General features: G+C 33.2%; 1 protein-coding gene across 3 annotated transcripts in view; it reads left to right on the top strand.

The window, feature by feature from the left end:
* The window catches only part of CDH18 (cadherin 18), a 951076-nt gene that overhangs the window by 772520 nt on the left and 156924 nt on the right, over positions 1-21632 (top strand). The window contains exon 8 of one of the 3 annotated variants that reach the window (XM_053714611.1): positions 10787-10810. The exons of the other annotated variants lie outside the window; for them this stretch is intronic. Within the exon in view, the coding sequence (XP_053570586.1) occupies positions 10787-10810 (24 nt within the window). The remainder of the gene's footprint in view (positions 1-10786; positions 10811-21632) is intronic. 3 annotated transcript variants of the gene reach the window in all.

Below are 21632 nucleotides of genomic sequence, written 5' to 3'. Positions count from 1 at the left end.
GCTTTGAAACTTTGGCATTTTGGAGAGCTTCATTTTTACATTTTTTTTTCAACAAATGATGCCAGATTAAGAAGTACATTGGGAAGTTTTTTCAATTTGTGTTCTCTGTCTGAATCATGAAAGAAAAAAATTGGGTTTCATGTCCCTTTAACAGTACAGCTGCTCCTCTGCTGCCATTAAGTTGTTCATCACAGAAAATCATGTGTAAAGATTTTCGTTTCTGATTCTGAATGACCATATGAGCAAATATGGAATTAAATAAAATATTTTTTTCTTTGAGACTAAGATTTGTCTAAAACTATTTTTGTCAGAGCACATCTATTTGTTCATTCAACACTAATACAAAAATAATTCTATTAAAAAAAATGAAATGTATTTATTATATTTATATATAATATTAAACAAAGAATGGCAAGAAAATGTAAAGAAATCTGTCAATGTACTTTGCCTTGCTCACCCATAATTATGTGTTATTAATAATGTTTTCACTGATAAGAAACTAGGGCAACAAAGAAAGTAAAATAAATGGTAATTATATATAAAATGCACCATTTATGAAGCTGTGGACCCAACTTTGGAGTCCTAGTGGTCTTAATCACTTCTACTTAACCTCTCATTCATCTTGAGGGTGGAGTTAAAACATTGTGCTCAGATTTGACTTAAATAATTTACAAGCCCTGCTCTTACACAATTGGTTGAGTGAGACCATGGGGTACGAGTAGGCAGGAGAGTATGGTAGGTCGCTGCTATGCAGGGTGTACAGGTTCCCGGTTACAGACCTTGTCCCTCAGGTGTGTGGAAGATGGGCTTGATTGTCTCTATTGGCAACCCATTTTAAAGTAAAATTAGTAGATTAAAAAGAAGAATATAAGTCACATTCATTTAGAGTTTGTATGTTAGGGTGGGGTTGGAAGATTAGTATTCATACATGTACTAAAATTTTCCAGAAATGTTTTGGCTAAATTGAAATCCCACTACTTAGGACAGACTAGAGCAATACATGGTAAAATGTTTAGATTTAAAAAGAAACATCATTATTTATGTTTTAATAAGAATCATATCTGTGTGTTATTGAATGAAAATGCAATTACCAGCTGTCACACAATCCCAAGGGAGTACTGTTAAGGGAGTTAAAACATGGTTTTCCTTATTATGCTAAAAGCTGCATCACACTGAAAGTTAAAGCTCTAAAGCAAGAAGTAATAATGTCAAATAAGCAATCCAATGAAATGTGCAGCTATTACATCATGCTTATAATAATGCTGTTCAAAATCAGTGGCTTGCATAAGACATTTATATTAATCTTATCTAGCTATACATATTGCTTGCAATATGGAAGAGTGTATCAGCATGTGTTTGTAATCCTTACACTCATATATATTTAATTATTGATAGAATGTGAAAAAGCATTAGCTTGAAACCCTGTTATCTGCAAATAATCTGGTCAATTTGAATTTCTGTTGTGCTCAGTAGATTCACATCTTATATTTCTTATGTGACCTCTAAGCATACAGTATACTAGAGGTAGACAAAGACAAGAGTAATCAATGCATATACCTATAAAAATATATCTTTTAATATAGTCAAGTGTGAAATGCAATACTGTCTCAGCAGTGAGCATGGTTACAATGAGATAGCTTCATTACATACACATTTTATAGTATCCCCTAGAAACACCATCTATGAAAAAAGAGGGGCATTAAACTAGTTGATATTGTAATATAACATTTTTAATAATGTTTCTTCATTTAGTTATGTTTCAGTATGTGTAGTAAAAACATATCACTTTAATTATTTTATAATGTTCCCTTTTACTGCAATTTAACTTTGAAAATGTTTGTTTTTTTTCTATTCCACTGAGTTTCTATAAAGTAATGGGTTCTTCCACATTAGAAACTAGGTTTTCTCCTATCAATCTCTTCTGACAAAGACAATTAGGGACATATATAAAGCAGACACTGGACAAGAGTGTGCAAACAAGGCTATATGGAAACCCTGTTAGATAGTTATATTAACAATCTTTTTACACTCTTTTTATTGCTTGCTTTATTTCTGTCTCTGTCTTTGACTGAAGAATTATTTAAGGGGAACACCTAGATTCCAACATGGCAGCTTTCATTACTTTATAGCAACTAAAGTACTTTATAGAAACTAAACTTTTAAATTTCTATCTTTCCCCAGGTTAAACACATAGGCCTAGATTACAAGTGTAGCGCAGTTGCTACCACAAAAGGCGCAAACACAATTTCAAGGTCACAATATTTTTACCTCTAGAACTGTAATACAATGCTCCAGCAATTAATTTACACATTTTGCTTTTCTTTTAGAAGTGAAAACATTAATTTCCAAAATGCTGTATAACAGTATCAATGTAAACAGTTGTATTGTATGGCATATTCATGCTGAATGGCCATTGTATTAGTGACCAACAAAACAAATATTGAACAGCGCTGGTGTTAAAAGAGAGTCATTTTTACACCTGTGTGTTTAGATAATTAGGTGCATAAAATTGTACCAAGGTTATATCGCAAAACAAACGGCAATAGTAAATACACATGAAACCGTGATATAATACAATTTTCTAAGCATGTGTATACATATACAGTCACCAGCCAATATGTAGTAATAAGCATGCAGAGGTTGATACCCTAATGGATGCACAACACTTTTGTGTAAGTCTTTAAGAGTTCTGAGCGCTGCTGGATTAAAACCAGAATTTCCTGCTCTGGTCTGTGAACATGACACCCGTGCAGAAAGCTAGAAAAACACAGCGCAGCTCTGACTCAAGGTAATTTATTAAACACAAAGCAAAGCGCACCAAGCATATGATTGCACTTACTAGAAATACTATAAACATGTGCCTTAAAAGATGGTCTTGCAGTAACCAGTCCTCAAACATCTGAATGTGGGGCTGCAGGCACCAAGCGATGGAAGGCTTGACCAGATGGAAGTCCCCTATGGAGCATTGAGAGTCTATGTAGCACAAAAGTCCCAAAATGTGACATGTGACCTCAACATGTTTCTCCTGATCCATGGTTGGGTTTTCTCAAGAGGTGAAAGGAAGTCGGAAACATTGTATTAGTGATTTGCATAAGGTGTAACTGGAAGCTTTCTGTTTAAGGGAAATTAAACCCTGATTTGTTTCTTTCATGATTCAGATAGAATATACATTTTTAATCAACTTTCTAGTTCACGTCACTTCATGTCCCTTTAACTCCACAATGGGAGTCATGGTTTACTTTTAACTCTAGCACGACTTCATTAATAGATACACTGTTGTGAACGAGATTGTACTTAGCGTGCATGGAGGCTTGTCCTCTATAAAAAGACATTCATGGTTGTGCAATCTCATTTAAGGGTCTCATAGAAAGATACTAAGCAGCAATAAAGCGAGGTCAAGATTTAAAGTTTTAAAGAAGTGAAAATCCTGTAAAAAATTATATTTTAAGTGTTTTTCATAGAAACTTGCAGTCCCATTGTGTGTACATTTCACACCAAAATCGAACCGGGCCTTTAAAAAGCAATAAAAATTTTGGTTTAAAAACCATCCTTGTGGAAATTGGTCAAACAACAATGTAGCGAAAGAAAAATAGTGCACAGCCTGCCGCTTACTAGTAGCCTAATAGATACATTTATATGGGTTAGCAGTAGTTCAGGTGGAAACGGATTGCAATAGTTAACTCTGAAACTTCTATTATGCTATCTCCTGTAAAAACATGATTTTAATAACTCCTGTACTGTTCGTGAGAATCGAGAGAAAGTGAAATATAAGACATCCAATTACGCCATTTATAGCTGTAGATGCCCTGCTGATCCCCATTGCTGTACACAATATCACATAGCCGTCATATTTACTTATGTATATGTTCCTATACATATGTAAATGTTTGTCTTTTTTTACTATATACAACCCCTCCAATAGGGATCAGCTTTAATGCATTCATACCACATATGTTAACAAACCACTAAAATGTCTGCAGAGGCCATTTCAAAATGTTTACCACAGGTAAACTCTAAGGACTTGTCAAATGCTTAGAGGTGCTGAATTAGATAAGCCAAAAATGGTCTCAAAAAGTAGTTGAAAAATGAACTGAAAACATTTGTGCTTGATGAGCATTTTCTGGCTCCATAGTGTAAATAGTGTTTTTTTTCGAACACTCGATAACCAGTTTGCAAGTGCGAGAAAAGATGATAGATTGTGATTGAGGCATAAATTATAATTACTTTGTACTTTGCCTTTCGGAGTTATCTGAATGCTTGTTTTTTTATGTTAAATAGGAAATGACCATTTGATAAAATTAGAAGCAATGGGAAACGGAAAAATAAGAAAACTGTTAAAATAAATGTCTATTAAACATACTGAAGTATCATCATTATAGTAGCTGCTTGAATTGAACAGTTTAAGTGCCATCATTATAGCTTCTACTAGTGCATTATATGGTTTAAGTACAATCATCAGTATTGGATGAAGTGTCAGTCATTAGGGTACCCATACTAAATGAAATGGTTTAAGTGTCTTTAAGATATCAATTCCTATTGAATGATGTAGTTTAAGTATCCTTATTATATGAACAACTATTGAACTAAATAAACTATGTGTTTTTTGACATTTCATATTTTGTATTCCTTTTCTGGTTGTTTGTTTTATGAACAATAGAGATAACAGCATAAATATAATAGAAATAAAACTATAGTTTCACCTCTCAACAGTTAAAAAGCAACTGGTTAAAGGGACAGTAAATGTTAGAAAAATCTTAGCAGTAATGCAGTGCTTTAGGGGCATTAATGTACAGTAACAACATAAAGATTTGAGAAATCTGTCTTCTTTTACTAAAAAATTATATTTAAAATAGTATCCGGCTCATAGCACCAACTGTCTCCATTGCAATAGCTTTTTTTTAAAAAAAACTTAAATTAGAAGCAAGTGGTTCTACCAATTGGAAGGTGAAAGATCAACCCAGTTTTTGTCCAATAACAAACACTTAGACAGGAACTGCCACCACATGTGCTTCAGACAAGCGGCCACAATACATGGAGATACAAACAATATGTATCCCAATGCTTATATTTATACCCCAATGAATTTTAATTATAAATGACATAATGTAATATTTATATTTTATTGATATTTAATTAAGCTTATATGCTGTTTTATAAACTGCTGTAACTACTGACAATTTGTTGTCAATGTAAATTTATATGTTATTGTATGCCTTTGCTCCTTGCCATTGCAACCTCTATTATTTGGACAGTAAAAAATTATGCTAAATGATTATTGCTTCTCTCTCGGCAAGATTACAAGTTGTGCGGTATGAGTATACCGCTGAAAATGACAGGTCTCCCGTATTACAAATGACGGCGGTACAGCTATACCGCAAGCGTTTCAGCCTCTATCGTAACTCTCCATTCCGCACTTAAAAAATGTGGAATTTCCATTGCGCCCGTATTACAGGTTGTGCAGTCCGACTATAACGCAAGCGTTATAGCTGATACCACCGTGATCTATTCTGCGATCAGAGACCAGTAGTTATGGATTTTGCGAAATAAAAATGTTTAACAAAACTCATAACAAAAATGTTACAAAGTACACTAACACCATAAACTACCTATCAACCCCTAAACCGCCACCCCCCTGCATTGCAAATACTATAATAAACATATTAACCCCTAATCAACCCTCAACCCACATCACCAACACTAAATTAAAGTATTAACCCCTAAACTGCCGACCCTCCACCTCGCCAAAGCTAAATAAACCTGTTAACCCTTAAACCGTCGCCCCCCCCCACATCATATCTACTAAACTAAACCTATTAACCCCTAAACCGCAGGCCCCCACATCGTGAAACACAAAATTAAACTATTAACCCCTAAACCCAACATCCCCTAACTTTAAATTAAACTTACCACATAACTACCATAAAATATATAAAAACTTACCTGTGAAATAAAAATCGTAAGCTTAAACTATACAAAAACCTAGCATTACTATTTTAAAAACTAAAATAAACTAAAAATAAAAAAAACTGTTACAAAATTATAAAATCCTAACACTAAAAAAAACAACTAACATTACCAAAAAAAAAAAAACTGTAAAATTACAAAAAAATAAAAAAATACTAAGATTACAAAAAATAATAAACAAAATTTTCCAAAATAATAAAAATTAAACAAAATCGAATAGCCCTATAAAAACAAAAAAGTCACCCCAAAATAAAAACACCCCCTAATCTAACAATAAACTACCAATAGCCCTTAAAAGGCATTGCCCTAAGTTAAACAGCTCTTTTACCTAAATAAATTACAAAGTCCCCCCTAATAGTAAACCCCCTAAAGGGGCATTTGTATGGGCATTGCCCTTAAATGGGCAATAAGCTCTTTAGTGCCCATTAAAAAAATAAAAAAATCCCTAATTAAAAAAAATTACCCCAAAAAAAGAAAAAAAAACCCCTAACACTAACCCCAGAAAATGTACTCACCATTCCTGAAGTCCGAAAAGTCCAGTCGGAGCAAGGTCTTCATCCAGGCAGCAAAGATCTTCTTCCAGGGCGGCACCATTTTCTATCTTCTTCCCAACGGTGCGGAGTAGTCTTCAGCGGCTGCGGTCTTCAGTGATGTGGATCTTTTTCATGTAATAGTCCGCCTCACACTGAAGATTGAATGTAGGGTACCCCTTTTATATTGGGGTACCGTAGCATTCCTATTGGCTGAAAAATTTAAATCAGCCAATAGGATGAGAGCTGCTTAAATCCTATTGGCTGATTTGAACAGCCAATATGATTTAAGAGGAATAAAAAAAAATAGAGGGGCGCCTCATGTGTAGGATCATCAGATATAAAAGCCAGTAATATTATTAGTAAAGCCAAATGGGTACTCACACACTTCACAAACACACCAATGTGCTGGTAGTAGCAGGCTGCAGATTCATATAGGTGTGGCAGCTCACCTCTCAGGCAGTGCTGTGATGATACTCCATGAGCACACTTATGTGCTGGTAGGAACAAGCTGCAAATTATAGGCAGGTGTAGCAGCTCACCCCAAATCAGATTTCTTGATGCTGTAGTAGGAATGGTTCCAATAGGCAATACAAGGTCCCAGCAGAATAGGGATGCTCTTGTGTATCAGCAAAGCAGTAGGTAGGTCAAGATATCCACTCAATAACGTATTTCCAATAAAATACAAATATTTATTAAAAACAAAATTTAAAAATACACAACAAAACAGTTGCTGTGTTGGGTGGATAAAAAGGGGTTAACAATTACCCCAATAATGCATGTGAGTACCCATTTGGCTCTACTAAAAATATTAATGGCTTTTATATCTGATGATCCTACACATGAGGCGCCCCTCTATTTTTTTTTTTATTCCTCTTAGTTATACCCGGACCAGTCGGCGAGGAGGAGGCAGCCACCACAGGGCATTCTACTTGGCATTGGAAAAGGACTTTTTTTTGCCTGGACTTTGTAACTTTTCTCTCATTTAGAGAGGATCTTAGTTATCTGTATTGAATACACAATTACTAATTGTATTTTCTAATAGAGTATATAGATTTACATTATTACCTCTACTATAATTAGCGCCCCCTTACTTTGCTGTAAGGCTATATATACACAATATGATTTAAGCAGCTCTCATCCTATTGGCTGATTTGAATTTTTCAGCCAATAGGATTCAAGCAACTCTTATCCTATTGGCTTATTTGAATTATTCAGCCAATAGGAATGCAACGGTACCCCAATATTAAAGGGGTACCTTGCATTCAATTATCAGTGTGCAGCACTGTTTTGTTTTGTTTTTTTTGTAATTTTACATTTTTGTTTTTTTCGTAATGTTAGTTATTTTTTATTTTTTCGTAGTGTTGGTATTTTATCATTTTGTAACTTAGGTTTTTTATTTTTCGTTTATTTTAGTTTTTAAAATAGTAATGTTAGGTTTTTGTATAGTTTAAGCTTAGTTTTTTTTAATTCACAAGTCATTTTTATTTATTTTATTATTTAGTTATATTGTAAGTTTAATTTAAAGTTAGGGGGTGTTAGGTTTAGGGGTTAATAGTTTAATTTAGTTTGTTGTGATGTGGGGGTCCAGCCGCTTAGGGGTTAATAGGTTTAGTATTAGTGATGTGGGGGGCCGGTGGGTTAGAGTTAATAACTTTATTATAGTAGTTGTGATGTCGGGGGCAGTGGTTTAGGGGTTAATAACTTTATTTATTGTCGGCGATGTCGGGGGGTGGTGGATTAGGGGTATTTAGACTAGGGGTTTATGTTAGGGTGTTACGTTTTTACATAACTTTCTTTTCCCCATAGACATCAATGGAGATCGCGTTATAGGTTAGTTTTTTTCTAACACTTTCTTTTTATTGATGTCTATGGGGGAAAACATGTACAAGCAGGTAAAGTCAGGCCTTGGCTTTTGTGTGATATGTAGCTTAACACACCATATCGCACAACAAAAGAAGATTTTTGTGTAACTTGTAATGGCAGCTCTATGCAAAGTGCGGCAGCGCAAAATTGTTAGCATTATTTACGCACCGGGTTTAGCGCACAACTTGGTAATCTTGGTGATTGTTTGTTATGAAGCATTAATTTGTTTACTAGAAATTTGTTAAATTGTGTTTTTTGAAAGTATGGAATGGAAAACAAATTTTTGCAGACAGACAATCCATATCCCTAAAAGTAAATTGGATCAATATTTTTGAATTATTAAGATGTGAGCAAAAAAATGGATCACATATGGAAAAATTGCAATTGTATTAACATTGCTTCAATAAAAACTACTATGCAAGTCCATGACATCTGACCTGGAGATAGATGCAATGAGTTGAATTTGATTTGCATTATTTGATTTAAGCTCTCTCATAGTATCATAAATATTAAGGGCTAGTTTATAAGTGGAGCGCTAATTTATTGAGCTCCCACAAACTGACAAATTCTTCTGTTTGCGAACGCTCGATAAATAACCAGCTATTACAATGGATAGTTATTGCTACTGCGAACTCGCAGTAGCAATTAGCACTCAGATAATTAACCAGATGAATTATCAGATAATTATCAGATCTCTGGTTAATTTTCTAAAAGTGCCCCAAGTGCCCCCCCAAAAAAAGGGTATTTTTTTCATAAAAAGGGGTTTAAAAGTGGCGGGTGTGGGTTGTTGAAAAGTGCCTTTACATTGCGGTCTATGGGAACTGTGTGTTACCTGTAAATATATATCTATATGCTTATATACATATGTATTTATGTGTTAATATGTGTATATACACATGTTAACACATTAATATATATGTACTGTATATAGTCATATACATATACTGTATATTTACAATCTGCTGCTCATCTTTGCACGTCTTACCCTCTTTGCTGCACTACTTCTCTTGCCGTGTCTTTCCATTGGAAGTTACTTCTCTTTGACACCAAGGAAAACCAGATACCAAGCTTTGGATAATTGCAAGTTTTAAACCTATAATCAACGTGCCTCATTACAGCACCAATAGAGTTAAATGTTAATCCAAGTGGGCAGCATTCCCTGTGAGTGTTTAATTGTATCTCTATTTTATTAGATCATACTACATACTACCATCACTCTGCTGTAGATGTAGACTGCCAAGATAAGAATTTAATTGAATATACTTACCAACTAGTTTGGCATTAACATGAAAGCTAAGGAGAAAATACAGTAACTTAATAACATAAGAGATCTTTTTTTTCACATGGATTTAATATAACATGTGACATTTATTGATCTGTTTATAGATGCATTTTTACATAAATATCCTTTCCTCTATTAAAATGTTATCTTGTCAATGCAATCAAATTAACAATTATCAGGGACCAAATGCCATTATTACAATTCTAATGGAGGTTTTGTTCCTCGTTTAATGATTAAGGGACACTGAATAATATATATATATATATATATATATATGCCCCTGACCACAAATAAATGTAACAACAACCCCCAAGTTAACCCTAATCGTGACCTCCTAACATAAGTTAAACCTAAGTGCAAGTATGTCTATATTAAATGAAACAGCCTAAAAACTACCCCATTACAATTAATTTCTCTCAACATTAACACCTTCTCAAAATTAGTTTTTTTGGAATATTTTTTTATGTACCTAAATGCCATTGTTTGATGACTAAAGCACTTGTATAACTACTTTCAGATGTTACACTGAATAAAAAGGACCAGTGGCAACAAGATGTGCTGGCGTATATTGTAATGACAGCTGTAAGACACTATCACTACTTTGTGTTAGTGGCTTTTGTTGAAAGCACGGCAGTCACTACTTGCCAGAAACTGTAAGGTAGCTGCATTCATTTGCAGTGATTTCATTATGATGGCTTATTAACTACTTCAGGGAATAATTTTATAACATTAATGTATAACTTTCCCTATCAGTAACTACCTCACAATGCTAATCCCTAGTTTTTATTATATTTTTACTTGTATACGGTTATCCAGTTTCTTCAGACGTATATGGAAACAAACATTTTAAAGTATACATATGGGGGCCGAATTATCATTGTGTGAGCGGACATGATCCGATATTGCGGATCATGTCTGCTGCACATCGATAAATTCCGACAGCATATGCTGTTGGTATTTATCATGCCACCCCCTGCAGATTGGCCACTAACAGGGGGTGTCAATCAACCCAATCGTATTGGACCGGGTTGATTTCTGGAGTTGTCTGTCCGCCGGCTCAGAGCAGGCGGACAGGTTAGACCGCTGCTTTGTAACTTGTGTTTCCGGTGAGCCTGAAGGCTCACCAGAAACACGGGGCATCAAGCGCCATATGGAGCTTGATAAATATGCCCCATAGTGTACAATATTTCACTCTAAGATTATTTATAGTTGATTATAATCTGATTTAACTTTACCATTCTTCTTCACATATCTTTTTTATCCCACTATCCCATAGTTTGTCAGGTGATTGGTAACACATATAGCATGTTATAGTAATTATCTAACAATTATTCATTATTTCTTAAAGTGAATGTAAAATTTCATGAATCAGTGCCCAGTTTTTAGAAATACTATTAAAAACAGGGGCACTTTCATTCATGAAAGTTTACATTGCAGTGTTTTTTTTTTTTAAATACTTACCTTTTTCTGCAGCCAAGAAAGTTTACTATAGATATATAGGTATAGATAGCTATTTTACATTAACATTATCACATATATATATATATATATATATATATATATATATATATATATATATACTGTATATGTATCATAATAAAACATAGGAATATAAAATATGCACAATAATATACCATAAACCTTTTAACACTAATAACTTTTTTATTATTATTTATATGAATATTTTTTTATCAGATAGTGTTTATATGAGTGTAACTGTAATTTTGAATGTATTTATGTTGTGTTTTATGCAACTTTTTTTAACACATTACCCTTTATGCGAGGGTTTCAGTCTCGCCAACCAGACGAGCATAAAATGTGATTGTGCTCTAGCGATTGCATTTACTTTTAACTAATAATATTAGTGCTATTTTCGTTGTGCTCAAAAAGCAACAGTGTGTAACTTGTAATTAAGCTCTTTATACATTAAGTTATATCTATATGGGTATTGATATATAAATATATCACAGATATATTGATTGGCAAAAAAAATACGTTAATGTCTAGAGTTAAAGTTGGGAATCAAATGTTAAAAAGCAAGGAAATTACCAATCTAAACTTTACATGCTTTACATGGCATTATCAATTGTCAATGACATCAATGACATCACTGATTACATCACACATAATATTGTTAATGACATCACCAGTGACATCACCTATGACATCATCAATTGCATCATTAGTGATATAACCCATGACATCATCCTACAGATCAGAGAAATTATATATTTTTAAATCATCAAAAAGAGTAGCATTTATAATACAAAGCCGCTCTCACCTTACACTTACCAAGCTGGCAGAATCATCATTTACAAAAGCAATAAAACATACATGTACAAAAATGTCACCATCTTTAATTTTAGTTTAAAATAACTCAAAATATCACAAAAACTACTAATCACACACATTTTAACCCAAAGTAAGGGCAGTCCCTCACCACACAATCAATTCAAATACCGACTTTCAAACAAATCCATGCAGCCGTCTCTTAGATAAACTATTCTAGATATCCATTGTTAAGTCTTTGGGATTTTCAACTCATATCTTAGTTTTTCAATTTAAAATATCCCAAAAACTACTAAACCAAATCACCTGACATTTTCTGGTTTTCTAGTGATTTACAGTCTATATCTAACTGCTAAATTTCAGCAAGAAATGTCATGGCCATATGGTCTGCAACAATCTCTAAGTAGGTGGTACGTGTCAAAGTAACATCCACATGAATGCCATGGCCCAAGATTTCCCAGCAGAACATAACACTGCCTCCGTCGGCCTGACTTCTTCCCATAGTGCATCCTGCTGCCATCTCTACCCCAGGTAAATGATCCACACGCATTTTGCCATCCACCTAATCTAAAATAAAGCGTGATTCATCAGACCAGGTAACCTTATTCCATTGTTCAATGGACAGTCCCCATTGAAGTGATTTTCAGGGGTGGAAAGGGGTCATCATGGGTACTCTCATTGGTAAACCGCTATGCAGCAGCAAACTGTGATGCACTGTATTTTCTAAAACCTTTCTATCATGGCCAGCATTCATTTTCAGGAATTTCAGCTACAGTAGCTCTTCTGTGTGATCAGACCAGACTGGCTAGCCTTCAATACGCATGTGTGTTAATGAGCATTGGGCACCCATGTCCCTGATGCCAGTTCACCAGTTGTCCTTCCTTTAACCACTTTTGGTAGGTACTAACCACTGCAGACATAGAACACTTAACAAGGCTTGCCAATTTAGAGATTTATTTTATTAGCCTAACCAATAATTTTATTCTCATTTATAAAGGTATTAGTTGTAATTTTGTTCTCTTGATTAATAAGCACAATGTATATCTTTTAATTTTTTGGTCTTAATCAATTCAAATGCAGGGAACTTGAAGGTGAGGCATAAGGCTACCATATCTGTATTTCCCTTTCAACATATATTTGAAATTATTTTTGTGTGTTTTAGCTTCCTACTCTTTGAAACAGCACAAGTTTGTTAAAAAAAATCTTCAAGGAAGACTAAAACATTTAAGGTAATCAATTAGGTTAAATGTGTCAGAAATGCAGAGATTACGTTACATACATCTGTTCATTTGCACTTACAGTATATGATACAGATCAGTTTATTATTTTTAATGAATTCTGGTTCTGATTACTTCTTTGTACTTAATAAAATTCTGCACTATCTTTTGCTACCTAACATCACAGAATCTTTTTTACATTAATAAGAAATATTCTATTTATTATGGATTTTAAGGAAGCTGCAGAACAGAAATATTGGTAGTGTTTTTAGCAAGTATATAAACAGAATGTGTGCTTTACTATCAATCCAGTTGTCTCTGACATTATAATAATGAATAGGTCCAGCCAGTGGCAAAATTTGCATTCTCAGTGTAATGTTGTTGCATGCTGTTCCTTGAGATAAAAAAGAATAATGAAAAAATAAAATAAAATAATGTGGTTGATTTATCTGGAACTAGAGTGTAGAAGCATAACACCATATGTTTTTAAGTTGGTGTTAATCTTCAAGATTTCAGTTTTATATCTTTTGTGTTTTAAAGGGGCATAAAGTACAATTATTTTGTCTGCTTGGTTGCCACTAATTAGGGTCACATGTATATGCTCTCCTGCATTTATCTGAGGAAGAGTAACGTAGTTAGGTAATAAAAACAGCAGCTTACTTAAAAAAGTAGGATTCAATCCAGTTTCTCTGTGGTAAAAGAAAAAAAATACACAACCCCCCCCCCCCCAAAAAAAAAGAGGATTACAGAAAAAGAAGCTATAAATAAAGTATGATTGGACATTGTATTGTTTTTATACTGCCTAATTAAAGATTTTCTAGATAATGGAATTTTGAATTTAATGTTCCTTAACATCTTAACTATCTAGGAAATTTGCTTACTAAAATATAATTAAATATGGAGTTAATAAACAAATATCAAAAGTAATTTGAGTCCAGAATTACTTTTATTTGACATAATGTTTAATAAATATTTTTTTTTAAGAAGTCTGTATTGTTAATGTGCATGGAAGGAAAGAAAGGAGATTTCTTCTACCTTTGCAAGTGCCATCTGTTTAAATGTGAACTTATCAGGAAAGTGCATGTCGGTACTTTTAAACACAGATCATTAATATTACTTCATATTTGGCACTATAGCACTATATTTGTTCTATTTTCTCTTTGAGGTACTTTTTGGATGTTACAGAAATTTGTACTGTAGTATTTCTAACATTGATTTTCTGCTTTACACAATTATTTATTTATTGTTGCTATTATTTGGTATGAGCCCAGATAGTTTTTTTTTTTTAAAACAAATTATTATTATAGAAAAATAAATAAATAAGTAAATAATAATGTCCTAACAAGCTTATTAAAAACTCCTGCAAGGTTATATAAGTCTATGCAGTTCAAAGGAAATATAGGAGCACCGAGTCTGGAACAAGTTAAAATACTTTATTCAACAATAATTTACATAGGGTCCAGTGACCCCTGGGTTAAAACTGAGGTAAATATAGAAAAAAGATATGCTGGCTGACATGTTTCGGCTGAAACGCCGTACTCCTAGCCACATGTAAAACATTTTACATAGGATTCCCCCTACTCCCATTGGTCACAAGCTACACACCTTCTAATTGTTAGACCAGTCATAAGGCAAGTAGTGTTTGCTGTCCCTCCCTCACTGGGCTGATCAATTCAAACAAAAAAAATAAATAAAACAATGGGGACCTTGCTTTGTTACATATTAGTAAAAATATAAGCTACCTTCTGCAGAAAGGTTTTTTTTTTACCTTATTATATGAGTTCAATTCATTTATTAGTACATACATTTTTCTGCTGTATGTCATACAATAACACTTGATACTGACTGCTACATCTACTCAATCTAGCTGATGCATTATATGTTAACAACCTATTACTAAATGAAAAATAACTTAGACAAAGAGGTTTTTTTATCTGCAGACTGGTTGTAATTTAAAGGGACACTCAAGTCAAAATTAAACTCATTATTCAGATAGAGCATGCAATTGTAAACAATTTTCCAATTTACTTCCATTAACAAAATGTGCACAGTCTTTTTATATTTACACTTTTTGAGTCACCAGCTCCTACTGAGCATGTGCAAGAATTCACAACATATACGTATATGCATTTGTGATTTGATGATGGCTGTCACATGATACAGGGGGAGTGGAAATAGACATAACTGCAATTTATTTAAAGGCCACTGTAAGTAAATATTTTCTATGCCTGTTACTAACTAACTACCCCAAATACGCTTTTTATCAATAGCATTTCATTAACATATCTCTACCGTATATCAGAAATCTTGTCTGCAAATTTTATTGTTTTCCAAACCCACTCCGTGGGTATACCTTATGACAGTTTTATTCCACTTATGACAAATTATTAATAATTTTTTGAATATACTCATGACATCTTTATTCCACTGCCATGAAGGATATTTATAGGATGTGATGATGAGTCTGTTAAAAATTATTGTTACTAGATGGTAGGGATGTGTTTTGTGTGTGTGTTCTTTGTAGATGATTGTATGTCCTTCCATTGACCCGCTGCCTCTTTTCCTTTAAAGTAAATTCTTATTTCCTTTAGTATTTTTTTAGATGGATTTGACCTGCCCATATATATATATATATATATATATATATATATATATAATTTTTTTTTTTTATAGCACAGTGTATATATATATATATATATATATATATATATATATATATATATATTTATATATTTTTTATATATTTTTTATATATTATTTTATATGATATTTAAATGTGATTATCTTTATTTATTTAATTATGTCTCGACAAATTTGTGAATGTATTTTGATTCTTGACAATTAATTTATGTATATCAAATTTTACCAGTGGAGTGTTTACTTATGGTTATAGTGATTTTTTGAAGATTAATTTTGTTTCATAATTTGGTTTTGTTTGTTTATTAGGATGATTATGTATATATGTTTTTTATATCATGATTGCATAATATTGATCTCTGTATGTATTATGTTTCATATATTTCAATATTGTTTTTGGGTCGTTTATTTTATTTTATCATGTAATAGGGTGTTTTGTGTACTATATACCATCAGAGGGCGCTCTTGCTCTGTGTATAAATTGGTTTTGCGATATCCCTCTGAATCACCACATTGGAACTTTTTACAAACTTTACCCTTGAAAAAGTCCGGCCGGGTCCGGACGAAACGCGTAGGGATCTCACGAAGGGTGACTTGTCTCTTCAGACAGTTTTGACAGCTGAGAGGTTGAGGCCTAAAGGGGGACGCTCCAGATCCTGTATCTCGCAGTGACGTCAGACGCCGACTTTCTGTTCGGCGGTCCACCGCTACATCTGGACATATTTCTGCCTGCTTGTTCAGGACTCAGACTGCCGCTGTTTCTGATTTTAACCGGGGAATACATCTGCTTACCTAAGTGTAAGTTACTATGTTTATTTTAAATATTTGTCTATAATAAAATACTCAAGCTTGTTTGCGCTTCTTGTACCTCTTTTGCTCTAGATCCTTTGCTCTGTACCAATCCGTTTACAATACCTAGGTTTCAAAATGGCGCTTTAAACACAAAGTTATTGGTTTAAGTATTTTGAACACTCAGTGCTGAAAATAGTGGTCAGGATAACGTGACATCATCGGCGAATAAAAGATATAACTTTTAGAACGTTATGAAACTTAGTTTTGGAGAAAATATAGGTCAGTAGGTTTTAATTAATGTTTATTAACTTTAATATGTTAGTTGTTTAGCTTAAAAATTATAACAAAAAGTAATCCTTTAAAAAAAAATCTACTACTCATTTGAAGTTCAGACTAAGTGCTACTGCATTGTCTTCTCATCATGCATTTGTTGATTATGCAAATCTACTGTATTGACTGGTCCTTTAAGATTAAAAAAGGAATAAGATAGACTAAACTAGATTAACTGGGCTCAACTGAACTAAGCTGAAATGGGCTCCACTAAACTTAAACGGACGTGAAACACAAATTTTTTCTTTCATGATTCAGATAGATAATATAATTTTAAACAGCTTTCTAATTCACTTCTATTATCTAATTTGTTTCATTCTCTTGGTATAATTTGTTGAAGGAGCAGCAATGCACTAATGGTTTCTAACTGAGCACATGTGTGAGCCAATCACAATCGATATATATATGCAGCCACCAATCAACAGCTAGAACCTAGTTTCTCTGCTGCTTCTGAGCTTGCCTAGATAAACATTTAAGCAAATGATAACAAGAGAAGGAAGCAAATTAAATAATAGAAGTAAATTGGAAAGTTGTTTAAAATTGTATTCTCTATCTGAATCGTGAAAGAAAAATTTTGGGTTTCATGTCCCTTTAAGCTCGACTAAACTAAACTAAACTAAACTACTGCACTATATTAAACCAAATTAAACTACAAATCAACAATATAGGTGGCCACAGTGAGCACGAGTACTGCAAGTTCCTGCAGGGGGTTGGTCTGTGGTCAGCAGATATTCACAGGATCCGAAGAGGAACAGGTTTGTGTTCACAGCACATCGGACATCAACTCAGTCGGAGAGGCGGAACCACTCTTAAATAGAGACTTAGAAGCGTCAGAGTACTGGTGATGGATGGTAATAGCCTGAACTGAGAAGCTCCCTGTGGAAAGGATCTAACGCCATGAGTACAGCCAGATGGCTGCTTGTCTCCTCTGCATATCAGTGTTTATCAGAATATGTATGCATACCCGGAGAGTGATTCAACCAACTAACAAAGAAACTGCCAAACTAAGAGTACCGTTATTACTATTGATGTATCTGTCCCTTTGATGAAGTTTTGGCATACATAAATGAACTGTGTGTTTTTCATATTATTTCATACATCGCTATTATTACCAACTTAATTGTGATGCAGGCTCCTATATGGTTATTTTAATATTGTCTCTATCTAATCTGCAGGACTGTTAGTGTTGTTTAGCAAACCTTCTCAATTGGAATCTTTCACCTACTTTACCCCTTTTTGTATTATATAAGTCTATGATTTATATGGGTAATGAAGATGATACTTTGACACTCCCTATCGAATGATGAACAATTCCTACAGACATTTTATACATTTCTTAACCTCATCTTACTACTTCTTACCTTCATCTGGTTAAAAGCTTTAACACCATATTGAAATCAGTTTTAAACTCAGTTGGGCAATGGAGTAATATTTAAAAGCAAGTGTTTATGTGTCATCTGCATTTATCTCCTATAGCTACATATATTAAATACCAGTTTATCAGTTATATGCTAGGGAACTCCTCAGATCCAATTAATGCTTTAACACCATCACAAATAATTGAGGTAATTATTTTTTTTGCAATTATTAATCTCCCCTATTGGCACTATAGCACCCTATCTCCAGTCTTGGGGCTTTAATTGCAATGGTGGTGTATTAAACTGATGTTTATCATTGGTTTCAACACATATTCTACTTTTCTTTCTAACACACATCCCTTACATTCTCCACTTTAACTATACAGCCCACTCCCATACTGAAATCCCCCCATCAAAGATTATATCAGCCATTAAGATCCGCCACCCATGAAACCTATCATTCTAAGATTATCCCACCCAATGGGCCCAACACTATTATTTTTAGAACATATGACACTCCTGAACCAAATAAAACTCACTACCCTAAATGTAGACCCCAGAAGAGTCTTAAATGGACATGCAACCCAATAAGTTTCTTTCATGGTTCAGATAGAGCATGCCATTTAAACAACTTTCCATCTTCTATTATCAAATTATTTGCTTCATTCTCTCGGTATCCTTAGTTGTAGTTATTTTTTCCTAGAGTCCGGCTGTTTTCAGATTGAATGAAAAAAGCACACAGTTTGGTAGGATAAATCTAGAGATATCAGTCCTTATTTATTGCAGTAAACTTTTTTTTTATTATTTAAAGGTGGGGTTTAAACAGTATTGAAACTGTATGTAGTCAAGGGAGTCATAAAATTTAAATCATCCCTGTAGGCTTGTTAAACATTAACTTGTTGAGTATGATAACAATAATAAAATACTTTAAGCATAATAATTTGTATATTATATGATAAAATATGCATTAAAATATACTAATTAAGAGCTAGATTTTAAGTGGCACGATAACTGCAGCGCACAAGCGTTAAGTTGCACAAAACACATAAAAAATACACTGTCTTTTTATGCTCATATTAACACTGTCTTGTAAAAATTATTAAAAAAAAATTGAATTAAAAAGTTAAAAGGGCTTTAAGTCTCAGGTGTCAGAAAAAAAAAAAAGATAGGCAAAGGGCTTTAACATAGAGATACATACATACACATGCCTAAACATGTATATTTATATGTGTGTGTGTTTATATGTATATATATATATATATATATATATATATATATATATATATATATATATATATATATATATATATATATATACTGTATATGTGTGTGTGTTTATGTGTGTGTACATTTGTATTTATGTATTTATATGTGTATATATGTATTTACAGACATGTATATACATATAAACACGTAAATACATATGTATACATATAGAGACACACACACACAAACATAAATGTATATTTATGGAATATTCATATATAATAAAATGTCTAACTGTGTATGTACTGTAAATATTTCACATTCCAATGTTCTTCATATAGCATATAGGGTTTTATGTTCTAAGTATTTCTAAATAGATATATTATATCTGTATATATCAACACCTATATATTATCACATGGATATATACTGTAGGGGTATATATATTTTACCAAAAAATCATCATCATATATACAGAGAAATATTGATTTAACAATAAATAGAACATATTCTTCTATGGGAAGAACATTGGAATATGAAATAGGGGTAAGCGCACTCAAATTAATGCAATTGGGTTAGAGCGCAAGTATGGGTGTTAGGTTTTTTCCAATTTGGTTGCCCTATTGAAGTCTACGTGAGAATACATTAAAGCAGTCATGATATTGTAAGTTCAAATTTGTGCGAGCGTTGGGTTTTTGCTTTCAACTTGTAATATGATCGCAACCTGACGCACGCAAAAATCTTCCTTCTAGCGAAATTAACGCGCAAACAGGAGCGCAAACAGCAATCCACTCGTAATCTAGCCTAGGGGGTAGATTTATCATAGTGCAAGCGGACATGATACGATGTAGGGTATCATGTCAGGTGCACATCGATAAATGTCGACAGTATGCGCTGTCGGCATTTATCATTGCACTAGCAGTTCTTGTGAACTGCTGGTGCAATGCCGCCCCCTGCAGATTAGCTGTCAATCGGCCGCTAGCAGGGGGTGTCAATCAACCCAATCGTATTCAATCGGGTTGAATTTGTCCGCGGCCTCAGAGTAGGCGGACAAGTTATGGCACAGCAGTCTTTAGACCGCTGCTTCATGACTTCTGTTTCCGGCGAGCCTCAAGGCTCGCGCGGAAACAGGGGTATCAAGCTCCATACAGAGATTGATAAATTGGCCCCTATATATCAAATCTCTGCATTGGGATCTAACAAGTATGTGTGATAAAAATTATATCATACATGATTTCATCTATTGTTATGTCATATTAACTGTGCATTACAAATTGCAACTGGATGAGAGGAATTAATTTAAAAATTGAGGTAACACATTTTTAAATGATTTCGCTTTGGCTTTTTGTAAAGAAAAAATCCACACACTCACACAACTCAGAATGGTAAGAAAAATACTTATTAATTTATTTTGTTTGTGTAACCCTGTGTTTTTATACAGATTTAATAAACCTTACATCTTAACTTGTGATTGTATGAAATAATTTGTTGTCTCCTATCAATGGCATTGCATTATAAGGAAGCTATAATTTTCTACAGTGACTACTTTTGTATTCACAATTTACATTTGTAATTTACTTTTATAGAATATGACTTGTAAGGGAAAGACAGAAAATTCTTATATGAAGATGAAAAATTGTACAATGTAAACATTCTGTAATTTGGTGTGACCTTTATATATGTTCTTTTGTTTGGTACTGTATTTTCAAGGTGAATGAAAGATGTTGTATTATATAGAATGGAATGCATACTGCATTTTCTGTAATCATTTCCAAACTAAGTATTGTTACATTTCTACTGTTCTTAAGTGGCTTCAACTCAAGGTCTCCACATTGTCTTACAAGATTCATGGTCAGCTTACTACAGCTATTTAGTTTGGTAGTCAGTGCATTAATAAAGCATCTGCAGAAATCGTCTTTTTCTTTGTTAGAAAAATTCAAAATGCCAAAGTAAAATAATATACTGTACATTTAATAGAAACATTGGAAACCAGTGTTCCACATTTAGAAAATTAATGTTAAACCCTAAAAAAGTACTTAAATATTGACTCTAAGATGTATTCCATTATTAGTATTACTACTACTACTACTACTACAAATAATAATAATAATAATAAAAGTAATCATAAAAATAACATTTCATTATAAAAGTAAGTCAATAT

The sequence above is a fragment of the Bombina bombina genome, chromosome 5, assembly GCF_027579735.1.
Source record: "Bombina bombina isolate aBomBom1 chromosome 5, aBomBom1.pri, whole genome shotgun sequence".
Classification (NCBI taxonomy): domain Eukaryota; kingdom Metazoa; phylum Chordata; class Amphibia; order Anura; family Bombinatoridae; genus Bombina; species Bombina bombina.
The sequence above is the reverse complement of the archived record's forward strand: the minus strand, read 5'-3'. Positions and strand labels throughout refer to the sequence as shown.